At 46.7% G+C, this 22,924-nt stretch overlaps 1 protein-coding gene across 1 annotated transcript; it reads left to right on the top strand.

Moving 5' to 3' along the window:
- Positions 1-1,552: 1,552 nt before the first annotated feature.
- On the top strand, positions 1,553-21,561 carry LOC309408268 (rho GTPase-activating protein 20-like; the record flags this gene model as incomplete). The annotated part of the gene is made up of 14 exons (XM_082004062.1): positions 1,553-1,632; positions 5,887-6,057; positions 6,652-6,801; positions 8,360-8,401; positions 9,150-9,234; positions 9,693-9,770; positions 10,440-10,506; positions 14,200-14,388; positions 14,853-15,028; positions 15,556-15,717; positions 16,901-17,010; positions 17,946-18,135; positions 18,767-18,884; positions 19,471-21,561. The coding sequence occupies 14 exons, from the start codon at positions 1,553-1,555 to the stop codon at positions 21,210-21,212; spliced, it is 3,360 nt and encodes a 1,119-aa protein (XP_081860188.1). The 3' UTR covers positions 21,213-21,561.
- Between the last annotated feature and the right edge of the window lie 1,363 nt (positions 21,562-22,924).

The raw sequence follows: 22,924 nt of genomic DNA on the forward strand, positions 1-22,924 counted from the left end.
TGGTAGAATTCCCTGGTCTTTTGTTGCAGAAGCCAAAAAGTTTATTGTATATGAAATGGGAGATGAGGAAGAGTGCGCCTTCCCTGGCAGCTGGACTCCACACCGCCTTCTGCCACAGATTTCCTTTCTGATGTGTGGTAAATCACTTCCACCAACTTTTGAAGTGGTCACTAGTGCCCTGTTGTTAATTTTTGGGATTCCTCACATAAATCCCTGGAGACAGACTTAGAGCCATGCGGAGCCTCGGTAGTTCCAGCAAGAATGAGCGGGAAACAGCGCTTCAAATCAACCCCCTCAGTCAACCTTTCTGTCTGCTCAGAAAAATCAGGTCCAATGTGTTGAACACCAAGCACCCAAATTCATGGTAGTCCCTTTGTTCTTGGCCTTTCCATTGGTGAAATCACAGAATCACAGAATCTGGGGATAATACCTTCTTCTAACATTGTAAGAATGGTGTGTTAATGTGGTTATAAGGTACTGAGCTGTAATAGCGTCGTGTACTCAGCAATAGGACTAATGAGCTCACATGCAATGATTATTTCTGCATTCAGCACAGAGTTTGAAAAGTATATGATTAATAAAAGGAACACGCTTTCTCCGTAGGACCTCTCCTCAAGCAGCAGTCCTGGTTTCTTTTATTCTTAGGATATTCCATATTTTGATACATTCAGAAGTCAAAAGATCAATAATTCTCAGCATACTCTAAACTTCCTGGTATGTAAAGCTCTAACACAGGCAAATGCTGAAATTAGAAATGAGCTGTGTGACAGATTTTCCCATGCTTACTAAGCAAGAGACATTGATGTAAGGATTTCTCTCCCAGGCTAAAATCTGTCATCTTTCTCCAGCACAAAATTAATTTAGCCAAAAAAAGGAGACCTGTGATCTTCATGTGTATATGTCGACTTCGATGGTTATCATGTCTAACTCACAAGCGTCACCACTGCAGTCACCTCATTTCTGTGTCATAAAAGACTTGGTGGCTATGGCTGGTAAGAAAGATACAAGTGTCTTGAGGTTACACTGCCTGGAGGGGGGCCTAATAACAGTCTATTTGCTGAATCTGTAAGTTATGGAAAGTGAAATAGAGAAAAATTAGGAAGTAACCTCATCCATTCCTTCAGCCCATAAAATATGGCTCCCTACAGTACAATATGCTGTTCATAGCTTTTTCCAGTCCAGTTTTAAATTGGATTTCTATACCTTTCCTTAACAAACTATTCCATGGTATAAGTGTTAGGAAGTTTTTCCTGACCTTCAGACTGTGCGGTTTTTTCTCTGCTTGATTTCATGTCATTACTTTGAATTTTGGCTGTGAAAACTGGAAGCATTTCAAGTTAGGAAGATTTTAAATTTCCTACATAAATGTGAAAGTTGACAAGTGTTTTAATAATAAGGAAGGGGAGGGAGGTGTCTGAAAGCACAGATCATGGCTCTCAGTGCTGAGATTTCAGAGTGTTAACTGGATAAAAAGAAAACTTGTGGAGCACAATAAGCTGATCTGCGTCCAAGGTGGCCAGGCTAACTGGAATGTCTTTTTGTGTTGCAGAAGATGAAGCCCATAGTCCAAAGAAGACGATCTACCCCTTCTGCCATTAGTAAAGCTCTCGGCAAGTCAAAGTACCATTCCAGGTAGAGGAATACCTTTCTGACTCCTTTTTCCACCTTTCTGCCTATATAGACTGAAATCAAACTGATTTTCAAATTCATTTAATGGTGTTGAGAGCAATTTGTTTGTGGACAAATATGGAAGAGTTTCTTTTTTACTGGAATGTCATTGTGCTCAGCAATAAAAGCTGAGGGAAAGGAGGAGGATGGGGGGGACATTGATGTTATGGCATTTGTCTCCCCAAGTAACCACTACATGTGCTGAGAGCCTGCTTCCTAGGTAGAGGCTGGACATCTGCCCACCGATGGGAAGTAGTGCATGAATTCCTCTTTTTTCCCATCTTATTTCCTCCCCCAGGTCTTGTTGGGAGGGAGTGAGAGAGCGGCTGGGTGGGAGTTGGGCAGCCAGCTCAGTTCAACCCACTGTGCAAGGCTAGCTGCCTATTTTCAGTGCAGATAATATTAGGCCTAGATATTTGATGCCTATTATAGCCAAGTATAAATACACCTGGACAATATTGCACAGCGCAGAGACACTCACGTAAAATCAGGTACGAGAAACAGTGTGTTAAGTTTCTGTGGCGTGGTTTCCCTGTTGACCTGGCTGGGATAAACGAGCTCTGACCCTTGTATCGCTGAGCTCAGAGGCAGACTTGAAGGCATGGGCCTGTTCAGAGCTTGCACGGGACATATTGTGACGCTGTGCTGTGTCACCCTTGGGCTCTAGGTGAGGAGACAACTGCTTTCCTGAGTTGTCATCCTGGCGTTTTCTCCTGAAATTTGCTTTCAGCTGGAAGCCCACACTGCCTCCCTTTTGTCCGGTAGCGTAGCCAGTGCAGGGAGGCCAGTGTGCTCTTGCCAGGAGGGAGCCATGAGTCCCAGCTCACAGACACAAAGTCCAGGGGACTTTTTTCCTGAGATGCAGTGACCAGGTCACTCATCACCACATATATGCTGCCTTGATGCTGGGAGGCCATACCTCCTGAAGGAATAAGAGATTTTCCTTAAATATATATATTTATGTGTGTACGTATGTATACGTATATATGTGCCTGCTTATTTTTTTATATATATATGTGTGTATATATGTCCCCTATGCTTACAAACAGCCGAAAAAGCTCTATCTTCCCCCTTCTTGCTGGACTGCAAGTGAGACAAGCTTCCTCATGTGGTTCTGGCTGAACAGTCAGTGAGTCTTTGGCTGATGGACGTGTTGCTGCTTAGCCTACCCTCTCACCCGCCACAGGCAGTGGTATGAGAAGCAGAAACAGAGATGCCCTAAGAAATGAAAGAGCTGATGCCACAGGAGAGAAACTGCCCAGTGCAGACCAGTACGTGGGGACTCCTCTCCCAGCGTCACGTGGCTGCGGGTGAGGAGCACAACTGGGAGGTGTCCGAGGACTGGGGTGCAGGGAGGCCCTGTGTGGGCCTGCCCGTGTTCTGCAAAGGCCCACTGGTTTGGGCAAGAGTGTGGTCGTCCCCATCCCCTCGGCTCTGCCTGCGAAGAGCTGTGCTTTAGTTAATTCACGGGAAGGAGGCCGTCAGCTGTCCCCAGCCGAGCAGGTCAGGACAGAGCTGTTGCAGGCAGGGGAAGGCCAGGCGGCAGCAGGTCCTGTCGCGGGAGCAGGCAGGGGCAGGTGGAGGAGGGACGAGGTGCACCGGGAAGGCGCAACGGGACACGGGATACGGGCTGGTGTGGCGTTCGCCGCCTCGCGCACCAGGACTGCGGCGGCATTGTCCCTGAGGAGCATCCAGGTGTTCCACGCCAGCATGTCCCTGCCCGGCCATCCCCTGAGGCTCACCGCCAGAGACCTCTCTGGCCCCTGCTCCGTCTGCTGGACCACTGGGGGGAGGGCTGGCCCTGAGGTTTGGTCGTGTCTCAGATGCAGATTCACCTGGGCGTGTGAGGGGGCTGGGAGCTGCGTCTGGGGATGGAGGGAGCGCTGGCCTGCCAGCGCCGTGTAGGGTGGCATCAGCCTGGGCTGTTTGGTGGGAAAGCTGCCAGATCCGGCCATCCTCCAGGACAGTCACGTCCCTGTTGGATGACAGCAGCTTTCCCTCACAACCAGCTTGGGTGGTGAAAAGCTCCATCTCTTGCCTGCAACTCCAGAGCCATCCGATGCTTTGCTGACACTTTGCTTCTGCAGCTGTAGAGCACCAGGAGTGTCAGCAGATAGTCAGGTACAAACATGCCAGACATGCACAGCTTCTGCTGAAATATCAAGTGCTAGCCATGAGCTAAGCTCCTTGCTCCTTTAGTGGGAGCTGAGCCCTCTCTGATGTCATCTCCTCTTCCTCCTGCAGCACTGTGTAACTACCCAACACAGATAAGGGGATGCCACGCTCCTTTCTGCCTTACTCTGATAGCCATCTTATAAATAACATTTCCTGAGGGATTTATTTAGAGTGATTTTTTTTTTCTCTGTATGAAAGAGATGATAAAGCTGAACTGATTGATGTTTTGATCCAGACCAGCCCTCCTGAAGAATAATACCCCTTTTATATCACATCATAGGTAATTGATGGATAGTACATCCTGCTTTTCTGAAAGAAGTGTGTGGGGTCAGTCTTGTAGGATCATTTAAAACAAGGGGCAGGATTGATTTTCATTTCATCTTCTGACCAAGTTATGTAGCTTCTTTGTCATTTCCCCCACCCCCTTCTAAACTGCACTAAAAAAAAAGTAAAGAAGAGAAACAAATTCTTGACTTTATTTGGCTGGAGAATATCCTCATGAGGGAGGGAAGCTTTAAATGCTTCTCATGATGGATTGCTATGGAGGGAGTTGGTACAATGCCATCCTTGCTTAGGCCACCACAGTACTGGTGAGATTTTTTTGGTGTCCTGCTGTTGTGTTTACAAAGCTGTGTAACTCCTCCAGCTTTAGGAACTCCACTGCTGAGACTGTGAGATGGTGTGGCTCCCACTGCTCAGTTGTCACACATGGCAAGCTTTTAACATCAAGCTTAAAGGTGATTTAGCTTCTCACTTGTAGAGGCAACAGATGCATAAGCCAAGAATTCACTTGTTAGTGGCTGTGGACTGCTGAGGAGGGAAGAGGGAATTTATGGTTGCAGGCATATGGGTGTTCCTGTGACTGGGGGATGATTTTAAAAAAGCAGCTACTGACTAGCTTCAACCTCACTTCTGTGAAATGAAAGGAGTCCAATTATGAGGCCAGTGGAAATTGAGTTAAGACTAACAATGTCAAAAATACTACCCTTAAAGCTCATGTGTTTTTTCATTTGTTTGTGTAGAGACTGCCCTCAGACTAGAGTAGTATTGCTGAGGGGTGGAGTTGCTCTTCCACCTGTCCTTGCCTGCAGACAACATACACATTTTTTTCTATGTGTAGAGACAGGAGGATTTCTGGTTTTTTTTCTATGTACATAAATCTAAGACCATGTCTCAGAGGTTAGCTAATTCAGTCAGGGTCAGGCACACAAACACAGTCTCTAAACAAGGTTCAGCAAAGAACTATTGCTTGTTCATTCAGCACAATGCCACCTGTAGAGCCAGGAAACATCTGTGGGACCTATTGTAATGCCGGCACTGTGGACCAGAGCCTGGAGCGGCGCTGAGAAGGTGCTCTGGGAGGGTGCTGAGAGGCAAGTGGGGAGATTAGCACTTGGTGGAGCTCTTCCAGCTGGGGAGAGCATAGAGGAAGGATCTGGTTCAATCCCAATGATGGCTTGTTGACTGCAGTCAACATGCAAAAACCATGGGGGTTTTTTGGAAATGGTCAGCACCTAGTATCAGTCTCAGTAGAAACAAGATACTGGATTGCGGCCAGGCAAGCCAGAATCAGGTGGCTGGAATTAGATGAGTACATGCAGTTCATTTTCTTTGTGGTGCAGCCCTTGCATTGACAAGCAGTTCAGTACAGATGGAAAACATGCAGAAATGGCAGTCCCTCCCCATGCCAGGCTGAGCAGTGCCATGAGCCATGGGCTTTCTGTGTTCGAGTCATAGCTCACACGCATGTGCAGGAAATAAGTGTTTTACCTGAGTGAGAAATTACTCAAAAATTAATATTTCACCAGCTTAACCTCCCAAGATTTGGTGTGGGAATTTAGGCAGTTTTCCATCTGTCTGAGGCTGGTAAAATCAATCGGGCAGAGGCAGGCAAATGCAGTTCATAATTGAGAGCAATAGGGCAGTGCTGGGAGAAGCATGGGGCTATCGGGCTGTTCCAGAACAGTTGCCTGTTGTGTACAGTCATAAACCCTTGTGAGAAAAGCTTCTGACGTTGTCTTACAATTTTTCTTCCTCTTCCAGGGAAAATACCCTTTCCTCTTCCCATTCAGATAATGGGCTGCCAAGTGGGGTGTTCAGCCGCCCAGGCTCCACTTTCATCATGGACGAGCGAGTACAGCTAACCGTAGGCCTGCAGACCCAGGAAAGGCATTTGATCTTGTTCAGTGATGTGCTGGTCATCGCCAAGTCCAAGTAAGAGGAATTCACACTCACACCTCTCCAGTATGTGCTGTTGAAGCTAGGCTCTGAGCTATTTGTGGAGCAGGCATCGAAACAATTCTTTACAAATGTGGATCTAAAGTGTAGCATCTCCCCCTTCCACCTCCAGAAATTCTTCTTGGTATTAATGTTTCACTCCTTTTTCCTGAAGGAAAAGGTTGTCTAATTGGTTTTTCCCTTTCCCTTATGTGGCTTCTTGAAGAAAAGCATGAGGGCAAGAGGCAGTAAGGACAGAAAACCAGCTCCTGGTCTGGCTACTTCTGCCACACGTCAATTAAGAGCTTAAGTGACTTCAGTTATTAGCATAGACAGTAATTAGCCTAAATCACCATCTACCTTCATGTGGTTCTAGTGAATCACATTGCCTTAAGACGCAGCTATTCCACTGCAGCCATCAACCCCCAAATCCACTTGCAAAACTTTCTTATAGTGCCTCCCTATGCCCAGACATTTAGTTCTGGGGGTCCTTGCTGTCACTGCATCTGCATGACTGGAAGGTGGCATGACCAGACTCTGGAGGTCTAGATATTAGGATCTGGCCTAAGAAATCCATGATTTGAATTGCAGATCCTCCTCCAGCCTGAAGCTGAAAAAGCAGGTGCATCTGAGTGAAGTGTGGACCGGCACCTGCCTCAGCGAAGTGACAGAGAAAAAGATGTGTCCCGAGAATTCGTTTGTAATCGGCTGGCCTACCACCAACTATGTTGTCACCTTCAGGTATTTCATCAGACACCAGAGCTCCCTCTGCAGCCTGGCAGCTGCCCAAATCTCCCATGTGTCAAGTGAAACAATGACTGAGACTACAGGGGCCCTGAACTCTACTACAAGCCTTCTCCCCGTTGAGTAGAGGACTTCCACTCACATTAGGCAGCGTAGTAAAAACTTAGATGTTGGGAGACAGTCATCTTAGAAAGATATCTGCAGGTCCTCTTGCAAGTGTTGTTACACCAAGGGCTAACCCTGCTGCAGAGCATCCTGGAACATCACAACCAAATCTGACATAGCAAACCAGTTTGTGCCATCATATAGCCTACAAGTGTGTTGTTTCAGCACCTGCCAGCAGCCATTTCTGTAGGAGATTAGCCCTAGTTTGAGAATTTTTCATTATGAAGGACAGGTTAGTTATGTCAATGAAAAATGCCAGATGGCCTTGTGCCAGGATTAAATCCTTTATCCACCCCCTAGTGTGGCATGGGCAGCTCCTGGGCAAACCTTCCTCCTGCAGTTGTCTGCAAGGGTGTCCCAAGCTCACAGCAACAGACTATAAAAATGGAAAGGTTCTTCAAGATGGGTTTGCACAAGCAGCATGGGCCAGAGCTTGCTTAGCCCTTGATAAGCCCAAAAATAGAAATATCTGGGAGCATGGAGCAGGCTAGAGACTAGCCCATTCATGTCCAAATGCCATCTCAAAGGCTGTCCCAGTGTTGTGCCTGAGCTAATAAGGCTTACTAAAAAGCAGGTGAGCTTTTTGTTACCTGGAGCTCAGTCTAGCCCAGCTAGATTGAATCTAGACGTGGTATATCCACAGGGAGCTCAGGTCATTGCTGGCTCAGGCATCTCTGCTTCATACTCTCTTTTGCAAAGCAGAGCCGTCAGCAGTCTTCAAGGGTCACTCTGTCCTCAGGGGTTCTGCTGGCACAGCTAGGAAAGGCTGATCTGGCCTGATGCTTTTCCTTCTGTGGGGCAGCTGCCCTGGTGGAAAAAGAAATGAGAACCACACCATGGTTTCATACATGCTATCTCATAATTTCCAAGGATCAGGATGGTCTCTCCCAGATGATACATTCCTGATTAGGATTTATGCTCTGACATGCAAGCTGCCATTGTGTCTTAGTCCAAACTCAACAGCAGTTTCCTTTCCTTCACATCACTGAGACCTGGGTAACCCATGTTGGCAGCAGAAGCTTCTAGGAACGGCAGACATTGGGAAGGAAATAATAGGAGAAAATAGCAATTAAAGGTCACTGCAAAAATAATAAGGGCCCACAAGATGAGTTAACTCCAACATCACAGAAAGATATTTGTCCCTTATCTGAACACTTGCCAGCCCAGGCAGGAAATGTAGTCCAGTTTGTTGCTGGGATTTTTTTGTTATTATTATTTTTGTTATTTGTTAAAATAGGACAGAAGCAGGAAAGGACTGTGCTTTTGTTCCAGGGCTTTGCAGGAAGGAACTTTGACTTACAGCTATATATAAATGAAACTGGGTAGAGTTTCCAAAGGCTGTTACCCACTCAGCACTTGTATGATGATCTGCCTCCCTTTTTATCTTCAGCTCAGCTGACGTGAAGGAACGATGGCTGACAGCATTACTGTGGTAAGTGACCCTCCATTCATCCTCCTCCTGGGTGGTTCCTCTGCAGTCCTCAGAGAAATTTGTTATGCTAGGTGTCAGATTGCCCTCTGATTTTCAGCACATTAAGTGTGTAGCTACTGTTTGAAAAATCCACCTTTGAAACCTGAATGTAGAAGCTCCTGGATGAAAGTAAAATTAACAGTCCAGAAAAGATGACATCCACTGGAAGATAACATTGTTGGAGCACCTTTTTTCCTTTGAAGCTGGAGGCTGACTTTGCTGTTCACTGTGGAAATGCCACAAGTGTTACTGATTCTTGAAATTTTTTTGATTTGAACTAAAGTTTGTATTTTGTGGCATCTAGAGGCTACAGTTGTTTCTTTTTCATGTTAAGTTTTTATATGTTGTTTCCACTAGCATCCAGGCAGAAATGTTTATATAGGTACAGAGAGGGGAGAAAGTCCCTTGATTCGTGGAGAACAGTAGTGATCCTAAGGATGCTGGAAAGTGTTAGGCTAGACACATCTGTCTGCATTAAAGTACTGCCATGTGGGGTTTTGCTAGTCTGGGGCCTCAAGAAAGATAAAGAAGCCAGCAAGAGCATGTGACCACACTATGAACATTGCATGTTATTCTTACTGTCGTAATTAATCTGTATTTATTATAGTGCCAGGGAGCAGGTCCCTTGGACCTCTTGAATCCACACCTTAGGGTCCTTCTCAAGTTTGGTTGGGAAATTATATTCCCTCCCCTTTTCTTTGACTTTCAGGCATATCAATGAAGTAAAACAAAATGAATATCTGAAGAATCTAACCCTTCAGATCTTTGTGCTGGATGCTGACAACTGTTCTTCTGTAAGTAAAGCTAAGAACCTGCTCATCAGACCAATGCTACATGGAGGTCTGTGCGGTAGGGGCAGGAAGGCAAGGCTCTGGTGCTGCTGCTGCTATCTCTGTTTAAAATTCAAATCCCACTTGAAAAGATTTTAGAGGGTGTGCATCTGGGCAGCTGCATCCTTCCCACCTGAAGCCCACTCAGAGAGTTTTGATTTGGGAAATCAGGAGGTAGCCAGACCCTTACCAAAGAGCAGTTGGCAACGGAAGAACAGTTTTCACAATGTATAGCCATCACCATTAACAATGATTCCAGTGTCGTTCAAGTTAGTACAACTCTTCTAACCATGAACATTTAGTAAAGACAGCCAATAAACAGGTAAGTGACATTTTCCCCAGATTTTCAAGCTACAAGAACCTGCAACCAAACTTCATGCCTTCTTATTAGCTTCCTATATTTTCTCTGTTTTCCTTTCTAGACTACTACAATCAATGTGTCCAATGTGGAAACTGCAGAGAGTGTGATGAAGAAGACCCTTCTACAGCTTGGGCTTCCTGTAAGTGGCAGCTGAATGGTCTGCCAGATCTTAGCTAAGGAACATCTGGTTTACAGGACAGTGCAGATGTGGAGAAGTCTAGATTTGCTGTAGCTAACCCATAAGGTATTCATATTCTCTGGACTACAAGATGGAGCAATCTATTTGTGTGGGTGCCAAATAGTAGAAACACAGACATGCTTACATGCCTACATTAAATTCAAACCTTGTATAATCAAGTCCTTTGGATTTCAGAGGACTTCAATGCTTGCAATCCAGCATTAGGATTGAGCCAAGCTTGTCAAAGGATTATTAATATAGCCATGAAATACTGAACAAATCAGTGATGTTATCAGATGAGCCTTGCCCATTGCAGTGGTCCAGCATTTCCCATTACAGGGAAGCATTTAACAGGTAGCTTTGATACCAAGGAAGTAGTTGTGGAACACATTGCTAAAATAGGCCAGGAAACCATCATGTGGGTTTACATCATGCTGGGGCTCAGTCTTTTCTTCTCCTGAACCTCTCCCCTTCCATTGTCCATCCCAGCCACGCGGCTGTCCTGGAGATAGCCGTGCATGTCTGGCTCCTTGGCCTGTTCAGCTGTCTGTTGCTTTCTGAGCAGAGTGCAACCCCATGGACCCTCACGCTTATGTTTTTCTCTTCTCTTCTCTGTTCCTCAACTGCCAGGGCAGAACAAGCGAACACCACCTCTGGGTGATCTCAGGAAAAGATGACCCTGCTTACCCTCTCATTGGTAAGAGCTCTCCCATTTTCCTCAATTCTAGCACCGCAGGAACAAGTGATAAATGATACTGGTGTGTGTGGCAGAGAAACATCTCAAACGTTGCACTCCACTTAAAAAAGCAATAGTAGGGTGTCTGTTGCTGATGCAAGATGTGACATCAAGCTGATGTGAGATGTCACGTGGCTTTTATGGTCTCAGGATCCACATTTCACAGAATCACAGAATCACAGAACCACTAGGTTGGAAAGGACCTTTAAGATCATCAAGTCCAACCATTAATCCAGAACCACCATGTCCCCTAAACCATGTCCTGAAGTGCCACATCCAAACGTTTTTTGAACACTTCCAGGGATGGCGACTCCACCACCTCCCTGGGCAGCCTGTTCCAATGCCTGACCACCCTCTCAGTGAAGAAATTTTTCCTAATATCCAATCTAAACCTCCCCTGGCGCAACTTGAGGCCATTTCCTCTTGTCCTATCACTAGTTACTTGGGAGAAGAGACCAACACCCTCATCGCCACAACCCCCTTTCAGGTAGTTGTAGAGAGCGATAAGGTCTCCCCTCAGCCTCCTCTTCTCCAGACTAAACAACCCCAGTTCCCTCAGCCGCTCCTCATAAGACATGTGCTCCAGACCCCTCACCAGCTTCGTTGCCCTTCTCTGGACACGCTCCAGCACCTCAACATCCTTCTTGTAGTGAGGGGCCCAAAACTGAACACAGTATTCAAGGTGCGGCCTCACCAGTGCCGAGTACAGGGGCACAATCACTTCCCTACTCCTGCTGGCCACACTATTCCTGATACAGGCCAGGACGCTGTTAGCCTTCTTGGCCACCTGGGCACACTGCCGGCTCATATTCAGCCGGCTGTCAACCAGCACCCCCAGGTCCCTTTCCGCCGGGCTGCTCTCCAGCCACTCCTCCCCAAGCCTGTAGCATTGCATGGGGTTGTTGTGGCCAAAGTGCAGGACCCTGCACTTGGCCTTATTAAACCTCATACAGTTGGCCTCTGCCCATCGATCCAGCCTGTCCAGATCCCTCTGCAGAGCCCTCCTACCCTCCAGCAGATCAACACTCCCACTCAGCTTGGTGTCATCTGCAAACTTACTGAGGGAGCACTCAATTCCCTCATCCAGATCATCTATAAAGATATTGAACAAGACTGGTCCCAGAACCGAGCCCTGGGGAACACCACTCGTGACCGGCCGCCAGCCGGATTTAACGCCATTCCCCACAACTCTCTGGGCTCGGCCATCCAGCCAGTTCCTCACCCACCGAAGAGTAAACCCGTCTAAGCCTCGAGCCGCCAGTTTCTCCAGGAGAATGCTGTGGGAGACGCTGTCAAAGGCTTTACTGAAGTCCAGGTAGACAACGTCCACAGCCTTTCCCTCATCCACTAGGCGGGTCACCTGGTCATAGAAGGAGATCAGGTTGGTCAAGCAGGACCTGCCTTTCATGAACCCATGCTGGCTGGGCCTGATCCTTTGGCTGTTCTGCAGATGCCCTGTGAGCACTCTCAAAACCAACCGCTCCATAATCTTCCCTGGAACAGAGGTCAGGCTGACAGGCCTGTAGTTCCCAGGATCCTCCTTCCGGCCTTTCTTGTATACGGGTGTCACATTGGCAAGCCTCCAGTCTTCTGGGACCTCCCCTGTTAACCAGGACTGCTGATAAACGATGGAGAGTGGCTTGGCAAGCTCCTCCGCCAGCTCTCTCAGTACTCTCGGGTGGATCCCATCAGGCCCCATAGACTTGTGGGTGTCCAGGTGGCTTAGCATGTCCTTGACTGCTTCCTCCTGGATTATGAGGAGTACATTGTGCTCTCCATCCCCGTCTTCCGGCTCAGATTTAATCAATGCATGGTGACATCTTTGAAGATATTCACATTTTTCCAAGCAAATCTGTGCATTTCTGGATGGGAGCCCATGGCACTTTTCCGCAGATGCTCCAAATAAATGGGAGACTTTTAGGCTCGCCTAAGAAGTTCTTTCAATGCAGTGGATGTGATGCAAGGGTAGGACATGCCTCAAAGCCCAATCCCATCCCCATGGCTGCTGGTGCTTACAGGGCTACATGCTTGGAGGCTGGTCATCCTCCCCTGCTCAGCTTTGCAGGCTTCTCCTCACAGGCTGTGCACATGGTCTGGGGCAGCCTCAGCCCACCTTCACTACTTGTGATAGATCCACTGATGTCCATCAAACAGAGCAACTCCTGACACCTCCTGAGCACTTTGCCTTCAGGCTCCGTCAGAAGAAAAACAAGTCACTGCAGTTAGGTGGCCATTCAGCAAGAACATGGTAGGTCCAGAGAAAAGCGCTTTGGCAGTTTAAGGAAGTAGAATTTTTAGATGGATCCATTGGTGACTTTTAAGCCTCTAGTTAGGAAGCTGAGGTGTTTATCCTACCTTTTTGATATTTATTTAGTTTTCATTGCATTGCAGTTCACAAATAAGGAAACTGGTTTCCACACAAGATGTCATGTCATATTAAAACCCCAATTTATTGCATATGGCTCCTTAACATTGTTGTCCTCTGAATTGCCATCTTAATCCAATACCGATCTGATCTCACAAGCACATGTGAGCCACTTGAGGCAATGCCTTTTGCAGGCTGTTTATTTGAAAACTTTCCTTTTTAACAATTTGTGTTTAGGTTTTAGAAACTCCTGAGGCTTGAGGGAAAGTAGGTGTGTCTGTAGAGGGCTTTGAGGACAGTCACAATGGAGGAGAGTGCTGGAGATTGTAGGAGATGATTTCACAAATACAAGAAACATTTTAAAATAAACCACTGAATTTTGTCTGTTAAGTGCTAAGCATTCATTATGGACACCACCAAAGCTGGAGTTTTCCAATAATAACAATAACAGTAACAATAATAATAGTTTTTATTTGTGGATTGCTGGCAAAAACAAGAAGATTAAATGTGCAATGTGCTGGAGAGGAAGCAAGGAAATACGCTGATTTACTCAGCATCTAAACCAAAGCTGTTAGATGCACTTAAACTGCTGCTTGCATCGCTGACAGATGTGTCAATGGTGCAGCCATTGCTCAGACTGTTTTGCCCTATAGCATACTGCTTAGTTATGCCTAACGAGTAATCTCTGCATTAACTGCATTGTGTTTTCAATGATAACGCAATAAACACATCTCCAGGCTTTCCAAGGAAGTTTATGCATGTTGGTTTATTGAAGACATCTTGCTCCAAAGACCATGTTGTCACAGTAAGACTATTATTCTAGGGCTCTTTAGACTGAAAATGTTTATTTGTGGGTGTTATTGGTGTTTTCCAAGTCATTGTGGCACATGCTTACTTTTTGTATTTGTCCAATACATAGTAGACTGTCATAGTAAGCTAAGTCCTACACAGAGCAATGTATACAGGATTTTGTTAGTAAATAGCCCATTAATAAAGGGCTTAAACCCAGTTAATAGTGCTTTGTTGCATAATGTTCTGGTGAGCTGCTAATGAAGAGTGGTTGGCCAGGTTTAACTGGATAAACTTATTTGTAAAGCAACGATCATATATATGCATAGATGTGCTCTGGCCTCTTTCGTCCCCAGGTGGAGGTATTGAGCAACATTGCTTAGAGGCCCAGCTGCAATGGGAGCCGTTGGATATGGCTGCTTCCTCCTGCCCAGATTTGGAGCTGTTTTCACATAGCTCTGCATCTTTGCTTGCTCTTTACACAACTCTTTGCTCAACAGGACACGAGCATCCTTTCAGCATCGCATTGAGCTGTCTCCGGGACTCTGCTGACCAGCAACAAGGAACCAACAATAACACCCTCCTGGCTGATGGGACAGAGACCTCCTTCTTTGATCAGCTCCCAAAGGAAAAGCAGTGTCAGTTTGTTCTGAAACCCAGGCTCCAAGCTCCAATGCAGCTGAGGAGAGGTAGGGGCTGCAGGACTGGGTAGCAACCAGGCAGAGACTTTGCTGCTTTCCGTGGCAGTGGCCAGACTCTTCCTAGCATCATACACGTATCCCGGAGTCGCTCTCATACCTGAGTGTATGCAAAGAGGAAGAGATTGCAGAGGAGCTAATTTTTTCTGTGCAAATATTCGGAATTAGCTTTCAGTCCTTGATTAGCTTTCAATTGCCATCCATTCTTACATTGCACAGACAGCAAGGTTCCCTGGAGAACAGTGATTGAGTAAGAGTTTTGCTGATGGTTGAGAGATGAACAAGTGGTTTCACCGCTGTATGTTATCTGACCGTCCCCATTAAGAGTGTGGTTATTAAACATGCAATGGTAGAAAGTCCTTGGCTTGCTGGGAACTCTGCCTCCACTCTAGATCACTCAGTGGCCAGTAGGAAGGACAGACAGGTGTGTAATGAAGGTCTGTGTTTTCTTTCAGAGTCACTGCAGAAACACACCAAGAGGAAGAAGTCCTTGATTGACTGGGCCCTGCGCCGCAGCACCAGCACCCCCACGGGCAGCCCTCCTTCACAGTCGCCTACCACCCCACGGAAGCTCTTCGGCCTGTCTCTGTCCTCAGTCTGTCCTGACGGGATCCTTCCCAAGCCAATCATGGTAAGGAGCAGTCTGGACTTTTCATCCTGACATAAACTAGATGTGTTTAGCCCAGAATTTAAAGCCAGTTTTGGTATTTTTGAGAATTGGATGGCGAAGGAAACCATCATTTGCTTGTGATTCAGATCTAGCTCAGTAACGAGGGTGAGAGCATCCCTGTCCTGTGTAATCCGTATCACTTCATGCACAGATGTCCATCCTGTTTCAATGGGTGTCTCCATTCAGGTCATCACGAGCTAACAAGGAGCGATGTCAGTGGACTATGCCATGCTGCATAGCCTAGACCTCATTCACTACAAGAGTCCACTGGGCTTACACTTGCCACAGAATAAGCATACCTGCATGAACTGTACCTGCAACTTAGCTAACAGATTCTTGTCCCTGGTAAAATCATGAAAATCTCTTGTGTCTGTCCTCTTCCCAGTACTGACTAGGTCTTATGCTAATTACGTTATAGTATGTGAGGTATAATATACACAAACAGGGTAAAGTGTTAGGCTCTTAAATACAGCTGGGCTTTCTCTTAGGACATGCTGCTCCTGCTGTACCACGAAGGTCCCTCTACTAGGGGCATTTTCAGACGTTCTGCCAATGCCAAGACTTGCAAGGAGTTGAAAGAGAAGCTGAACTCTGGAGATGATATCCAGGTGGATGGAGAGTCAGTCTTTGTGGCTGCAGCTGTCATCACGGTATGTTTGGCCAACTCAGCTGTCTGGGCTCATGGTACCTTCTTTAAGGAAGCAACATGAGTCTTTATAGGTAGGGAAGATTTGGGGGGGAACAGAAAGCATTTTGCAGCAAGGCACATTCTCACTTGATGGCTTGGTCCATCTGCGTGCACAAAGGTGTCTGCCTGACCCAGTGGTGCATGTTTTCACATGCAGGTATGTGCAGTGGCCCTCAGGCCAGTGTTCCATTTTGCACCTCCCTGTACAAAACAGCCTCCAGCAGGCGATAGTAATGTCTACCTCCAAGATAACTACGGTATCTATACGTGCCAAATAACATTCCAGAATATGGACTCAGCAATTTAGGTACTGCACTGACACAGGCATGAAGCCCTTTGGTGGCAGCAGCACAGATGCTCTTTGTCCTTTCTGGACACACAGAAGAGATTGCAGAGAGATACAGGAGGACTTTTGCCATTTATGTTCAACGGCTCTGCATCCCCCCACAAACAGAGAGGCCATGCTCAAAGGAGCTGGCCTGTACTATCTAGACCCTAAGGCTTCACCTGCTAATCAGCCAGCAAGCAAGAGGGAAAACAGCTGCCAAATCCAAGCAGAGGGGTTGTGGTGGGTGGGGGATGAAGCTTGCGATAAGACACAAGTTTTAGTAAGAAAAAGCCTATCTTTTGCACTGGCATTTAAATCTGGTCTGAAAAATTCAGGCATCTAAAGTATCAAAAACCATCTTTGTCTCTTGCTCTTGTTGGCCTAATACAAAAAGCTGTTGCCCAGGAGGATATTCAGGCACTTTCCAATGCCAGACATATATTAAGTTGTTAAATAGTCCCCTGAGAAAAACAGCAGCAATCCTCCTAGCTGAGAAGTGTTTCAAACAGAGCTATGGGGATGAGCCCTTTGCCTGCTGCAGCAGAGATCAGTCCTGTTCTGCAGGAGAGGCAGGGCGCGAGGGCTGGCTGTCCACCCTCTGCCGCCAGCAGCTGTGACACAGTTCTGTAGTGCCGCAGTGGAGGACCCCCAAGGAGGCCAGCTTGGTGGAAGTGGGGAGGGGAGGAGAAATATATTTGTGTCATGTCTTGTTTTATCTTGTGCTTAATATGAATAAACAATGACTATATGCATCGTGAAACCAAAACAAGGAATTCAAAACTGACCAGACTGCTCTGCATATATATATTTAATTCAGGATTTTCTCCGAAATATACCTGACAGTGTTCTATCCTCAGACATGCACGGACTGTGGATGGAAGCTGTGGACACGGAAAATCGGGCACATAAGATTGAAGCTATCAAAAGGTTTGTAAAAGCCTTTGTAAAAGCTTCTTTTGGTGGGGGAGGGGAGAGCATACGGCCCTAAGCGTAGACTTTGTCTTCCGACTCCTGGCAATGCTCCAGGCCACCGTAGAGCTATTGCTGATTGCCAGTGTTACTGGTCAGAACATTTTCCTTTCAATGGTCTTTTATGAACATTGCTAACATTTCTGACCCCAAAAATGTAATTAGAAAATTCTTTTCTGATGACCAGCTCAAATTACCAGAACCAGCAAACTGAAAAAGCACAATAATTCAGCCACCAGGAGTACATCAAATATTAGTGGAATTAGATCTTTAACAATGGTAACTTTTTTCTTGCGTGCACAAAATGAAGCTGATCATCATATTGTCAGTTAGAAGAAATAGCCCTGCCAAGATGGTGAGTGGGACCTTGAAAATGGCTTTACTGCCTTGAAACTGCTGCCCTGAGCAAGAATCATCCTTATATCAGCATCCTGTGGCATATGGAGTATATCAAACCTCTTCTTGTCAATGGCTCAGCTTTGTTTTTGAACCTTACCATTTGGCCTTAGTCTCTTTCCTCCATTGTCTCTCTAGCATTGGACACAGGCAATGGCAGTGTCTTGTGTGCTGCTGGCCTCGAGCTGTATGCATCTCCTTTGGGCGATGATTGTTTTGTTAAGGCATTATGGACTTCTTACCCAAGTGTTCTGGACATAAGTCCCTTGGTCCCTCCAGCTCTGTGACCAGAGTGGGTAGGCAATATGGATGTAAAGTTGTGGCTCTCACATAGCTTGGTGGAGTGACACAGTCTAACTTTATTATCAAATGTGAATGTCTCAAACTGGTTGCAAAAGGGCAGAAGGGGGCAAAAGGTTTGGGAAGCAACTTGTGATATTTGAAGAGCAGATTTTTGTGAACAGCACTGTTTCCCTTTGTTCCCATTCCCTGAATAGTCTAGTCAACCAGCTTCCAGAGGCCAACCTCATCTTACTCAGACACCTCTTTGGAGTCCTCCATCATATTGAGCAGAATTCCGGCGTCAATCAGATGAATGCCTTTAACCTGGCTCTTTGCATAGCACCCAATATGCTGTGGCTACCAAGTCCGACTGGGCCTGAAGAGGAGAGCAGGTCTACAAAGAAGGTAATCTTTCATGGGTTTGGCCTCATGCTTGCCTTTCTCTTTTACTGCTTTTTATGGGCACTGCATTTTGTAGTCTAAAGGAAGGCATAGAAACAGTGACAGTGCTGGCTGAGTGGCATGTGGGCTTCATCCTTTCCCCTGTCCATCTATGCTCATGCTGGTAGGGGAATTTAGCCACTCAGTTTATCCAGAGTGTAAAGGGAAGCTGTGGTTGCTTTACCAGATGAACTTCCTATATGGTCAAGCAAGCACAAGAAAGATGCAGCAGCTGAAGTTAGACACTGCCACGTCAGCTGGGTCTAAAGCCATCTTGCAGAGGCAAAGTAAGCAATGAACATGACAGTGCATCAGAGGGGAGGAATGCTTGCTTGTAACTTATGAGGTGTTATCAATAGTAGACACTGATAGAATATGCTCTACCTGTCTCACTACCAGTTCATGTAGCTCATATTCTTGTCCCAGGTGTAGTTGATACAGATGCATTGCCACATTCTTAACACCTCCTTGAGCAAAAGATTCTGTAGGAAATTACATCTTTGTCAAAAGAAAAGGACCATTCTGGGCCTGATTTGACTGCTTTAGCTGGCTATATTTCCATGAAACTGACTCTGTAAATTCCTGTCTTTGCCAGGTGGCCTTGTTAGTGCAGTTCCTGATTGAAAACTCAGGAGAGATTTTTGGAGGTGACATTGCTTCCTTGTTTCAAAGACCAGACAAAAAGAAGTCCAAAAACTCAGAGGAATCTCTGGGTAAGTTGGTGGTACTGTATCTTCCAGAAATGTTTAAAATCTCTTAGTAGATAAACTCCTCATGCAAAAGACTTTGCTTTCCCTTCATGTCTCTTCCAAGGAAAAGCATTGAAAAACAGCTGGGTTTTGGATTTCCCTTTGCCTGTCAGGCATAGGCAGGAAGCAAGGGCAAAGCAGAGGGCTGAGGTGCATCACTTCAAATGTGTCCCTGAAGATGGTTGTCTTTCTCTGTGGCTGCTGTTCAACTTATGCCAGCCATCACAAGAATTTAGTGTAGTCTTAGCAATGCTGTGTCCCAGCAGTCTTTTCTTCCAGTTTAGTTCTGCAAAGCTAAACCAAATGATTGAATGGAAAGAGATTGAGACGTCTCTGTTAACTATCCTGTGAATACAGGCCAGTGATGGAAGCTGAGGTCATCAAGACAGAATTTTTTTATATTTTTCCCAGTCCTGCTCTGGTCCCTGTGAAAATAATGGATCATCTTTGCTTTTCCATGGACTTGATAGTATTTCCCTGCCTTGGTTGTAAGGTACTATATGGGCTTAGGAGACATAGGCAACAAATTAATTTGTGTTCTCTGCCCCAGGCATAGGCTTGGCTCAGCATGATGATTCTTCTGATGAGCTGGAATTTTCTGCTTGTGACCCAGAAGGACCAAAGCACCACCTGGTATCTGAAACAGATGCCTTTTTTGAACCATTGCGCAGTTTGTTACTCGATGAGGGTCAGGAAGACTGGGACTTGTTCAGTGAAATCACAGCCTGCTACCAAAGCAAAGCCCAGAAGAATACCAGTGCAGACAGCTATGACCTCCTGGAAGAGGAGGGCTCCTTTTGCTCCATTGGCTCAATGCGCTCACTCAGCCCGGCCAGGGACCGGTGCTCATCAGAGCCCAGCGTCTGCCTCAGCTCCCAGCTTCCTGCTCAGAGCCATGAGCCGGTGGCCCGCCAGTCCAGCTGTGATGCCACCATCATGCACAGCCATACAGACTACATCCACAGGCTCAAGCAGCTGCAGGTGGAGAGCCAGAAGTTGATTGATGAAGGCCTAAGCCCTGGGCTTAATAAGGCCAGGCAGAACTTGTGGCATTCACCTCAGACCAGCTCTAGGGTAACAAAGCTCAGCCTTCAGAAATCCAGCCTGTCCAACAGGTCCAGCTTCTCTAGCCTGTCCTCTACTACCACCTCCCCATCTGCCTCCTCACTCAGCTCCTTAGACAGTGCTTTCTCTTACTGCTCAGAGTCTTCAGCCATTAGTCCCACAGATGTCTTATCCCTGCCATTCATGTTTGGCACATCTGCCAGGCTTCATGCTGTGTCCCCCAAGATTGCCAAGAGGTCCCCAAAAGAGTGGCACAAGTCCTTCACATCTCCTGTGCCTTTACATCGCTGTGACTTGGACAGTTTCCATGAGTATGAACCCAAGGCTGTAGAGAGCACTCATTGCTTTGGAGAGAGGAAACGTTTTCTATCTGTCAGCGGAGCTGCCGTGGGAAGCCCACTAACTGACATTGACTGGGAAGAAGAGGAGAGACAGCTGAGTTGTGTAGGGTGCCCTGGCCCAGGGCTCAGGAGCCAGGATTATACCAAAGAGTTTGAACAAACCCCTGAGCTCCCAGCTTCCAGCCCAGCCAACGAGAAATCCCCACAGATCAGCCACCAGCAGCACAGGGAGAAGGCAGTGAAGAACACAGAAATTGAAAGCGTTGATGCCTGCCCTCCAAGCCAGGAAAGCCTGAAGTGCACCAAGATAACTTTTTACGTGGCCCCAAATAAAGAAAGCTCTTGGGGTTCTCCGGTGGAAGAGGAAGAGGAGAGATCCGTGGCAAACACCAGCAGCAGTGACTCACCCAGCAGCAGCAGTGAGCAAAGCCTGTCCAACAGCTTGCAGACTGTACGAGTCCATATCCCCCAGACAGTCTTCTATGGGCAGAACACCCCCCTTGTGCTGCAGTCCATCTCCAGGCGCTACCGCCATGAACCAATGATCCCGTCCCCACAGACAGAGCACAAAAAGAGCCCCCAAAGTGCCTCCAGTCCCGAGGAGCTGGAGAGCGAGCCAGCGGAAATGGCGCAGGCGCCAACCCAGAGCAAGGGCTTCAGCACATTCAGCCACACCATCCGTATCATCCTCCCCGCCTCCATTCAAAGCACCGTCAGGGAGTATTTCAAACACGATGAAACCAACAGCTGTCCCATGGCTGAGGCGGAAGCGGTGGAGAATGAACTCCTTCGGAGCAGGGTGGAGTGGCTCAGAAGCCAGCCACTGGCAGAGGTGGCCACAGAGGAGCGTGATACAGTGACATTTGCGGAAGAGACATTTGTCTAGGGAGGTGGATGTGGAAGAACTGAATATTTTTTTGTGTATGTGCAGCAGAAAATATTCTGTAAGATATGATCAGGGTGTGAAGAATCTAGCAGGCTGCATGGAGCAATAATTGTAAAGTGACACTAATGTGTATGTAATGTTGGGGTTTAACATTCATCTTGGCGGGGGGGGGGCATGCAGGGGGTTGTTCTTGTTTTTTTCTTTACACCCTTTTTCTACAGAAGAGGCATCACTGGTGGGTGTCTAGTGGGCTGAATTCCACCAGACTCTCCCTGTCTGTGAAGTAGCTGACCTGTACAGGGTCCGACTGTTTCTTTTTAAAGTGGGAAAGGAGAAACTCTGCTTTATTTTCTCCAGTCAGCTGCTGATGTGTGTGGATGACCAGAGAACTGGGACAGCTAATGCGCCATCAGAATTAGTTAAAAATCTTTATGCTTGCACAAAATCCTCCACTATTCACTGTTCATCACCACCATTCATGCAAAGGAAGACCCTTCAGCTCCATTCCAGAAATCACTGCTGCTTCTCTCTGCTCATCTTTTGTCCCCCAGTGGTCTAGTGCAGTCTGCGTTCATTACTGTTTGAGGCTGGACTCCAGAAACACCAAATGCAGCCCAGAGCCCAAAGCCCAGCTTTTACTGACAGACAGCATACGTAACATTTTAACACCAAGATTGCTTTTTTTCCCAATTAATTGTGCATTCTCTCTTCTCATAGCTCCCCCAAAGCTAGTATTTGGCAGAGCTACAGTTACTACAAAGGATTTTAGCACTGTCACTTGGGCAGGGCTATGAATATTTTTCATCTTTGGTTTCTTTAGGGAGTAGTTGGTCCTTTTAGTCCTAGTAAAAGGTGACATTATATTTCTGTAAATGATTGTGACATTTCAGAAGGCCCTTCCCAGAGGCAGTGTGGACGGGGCAACTAATCAAATTCCTGGTCAGGCTGAGAGGGACTTAAGCAGGATTTGGCTTTAGCATGAGGTCAAGGAGTTGTGGAAGTTGTCAAGAATGTTGTGGAGTGGATGCTGAAGCAAAGCCCCATCTGGCAGAAAGTTGTCAGCCAGTCCATAAGCTGAGACTGTCCAGGCTTCAACAGCACTGATGCTGTCTCAGAGAAGCATTGGGTTCCCACTCAGCATAGTACATGGCCCAGTGTGCTCCAGCAGAATTAAGTTAGGAGAAGTGCCAGGCAGGGAGGCGCTAAGCAAGCTGCTTGTGTTGCACCACTAAAGAAATGCAGCTGGGGAGTGTTGGAGCATCCTCCTCAAAGCAATGCTCAGAAGTGGCATAGCCATAATGGGGCTTGCTTAGAAGGTTATGATCCTGCCAGCTGAGCTCCAAAAAGAAGCTAAGAGCACCATGTTAGTTTGACAGGCGATAAGAAAATGATGGGGAAAGTCTCAAACGTTAAAAGGTTCAGGATGTTTCATTTGAAAGCTATGTGAGAGTTTTCTAAGGTAGTCTCTCTCAGAGGGACACTCATTTTACTCAATTAACAGTGAATGGGTGAAGGACAAGAAAAATACACGAATCCTAATGATTGAAAGGTAGTCCTTGTGGAGTAAGTGCCCCTGCAAGTTGCTCAGTGTCTGCAAATAGCCATACCTGGAGTTGCTTGATGCATGCCACGGTCCCGTCCTTGCACAGAGCGGGGAGCCACCTCTGTAAAGTGATCTAGTAGGTACCAGATGCCTCCACTCATCTGCCAGG

The sequence above is a fragment of the Phaethon aethereus genome (genome assembly GCF_964289735.1).
Source record: "Phaethon aethereus genome assembly, chromosome: 10".
Classification (NCBI taxonomy): Eukaryota; Metazoa; Chordata; class Aves; order Phaethontiformes; family Phaethontidae; genus Phaethon; species Phaethon aethereus.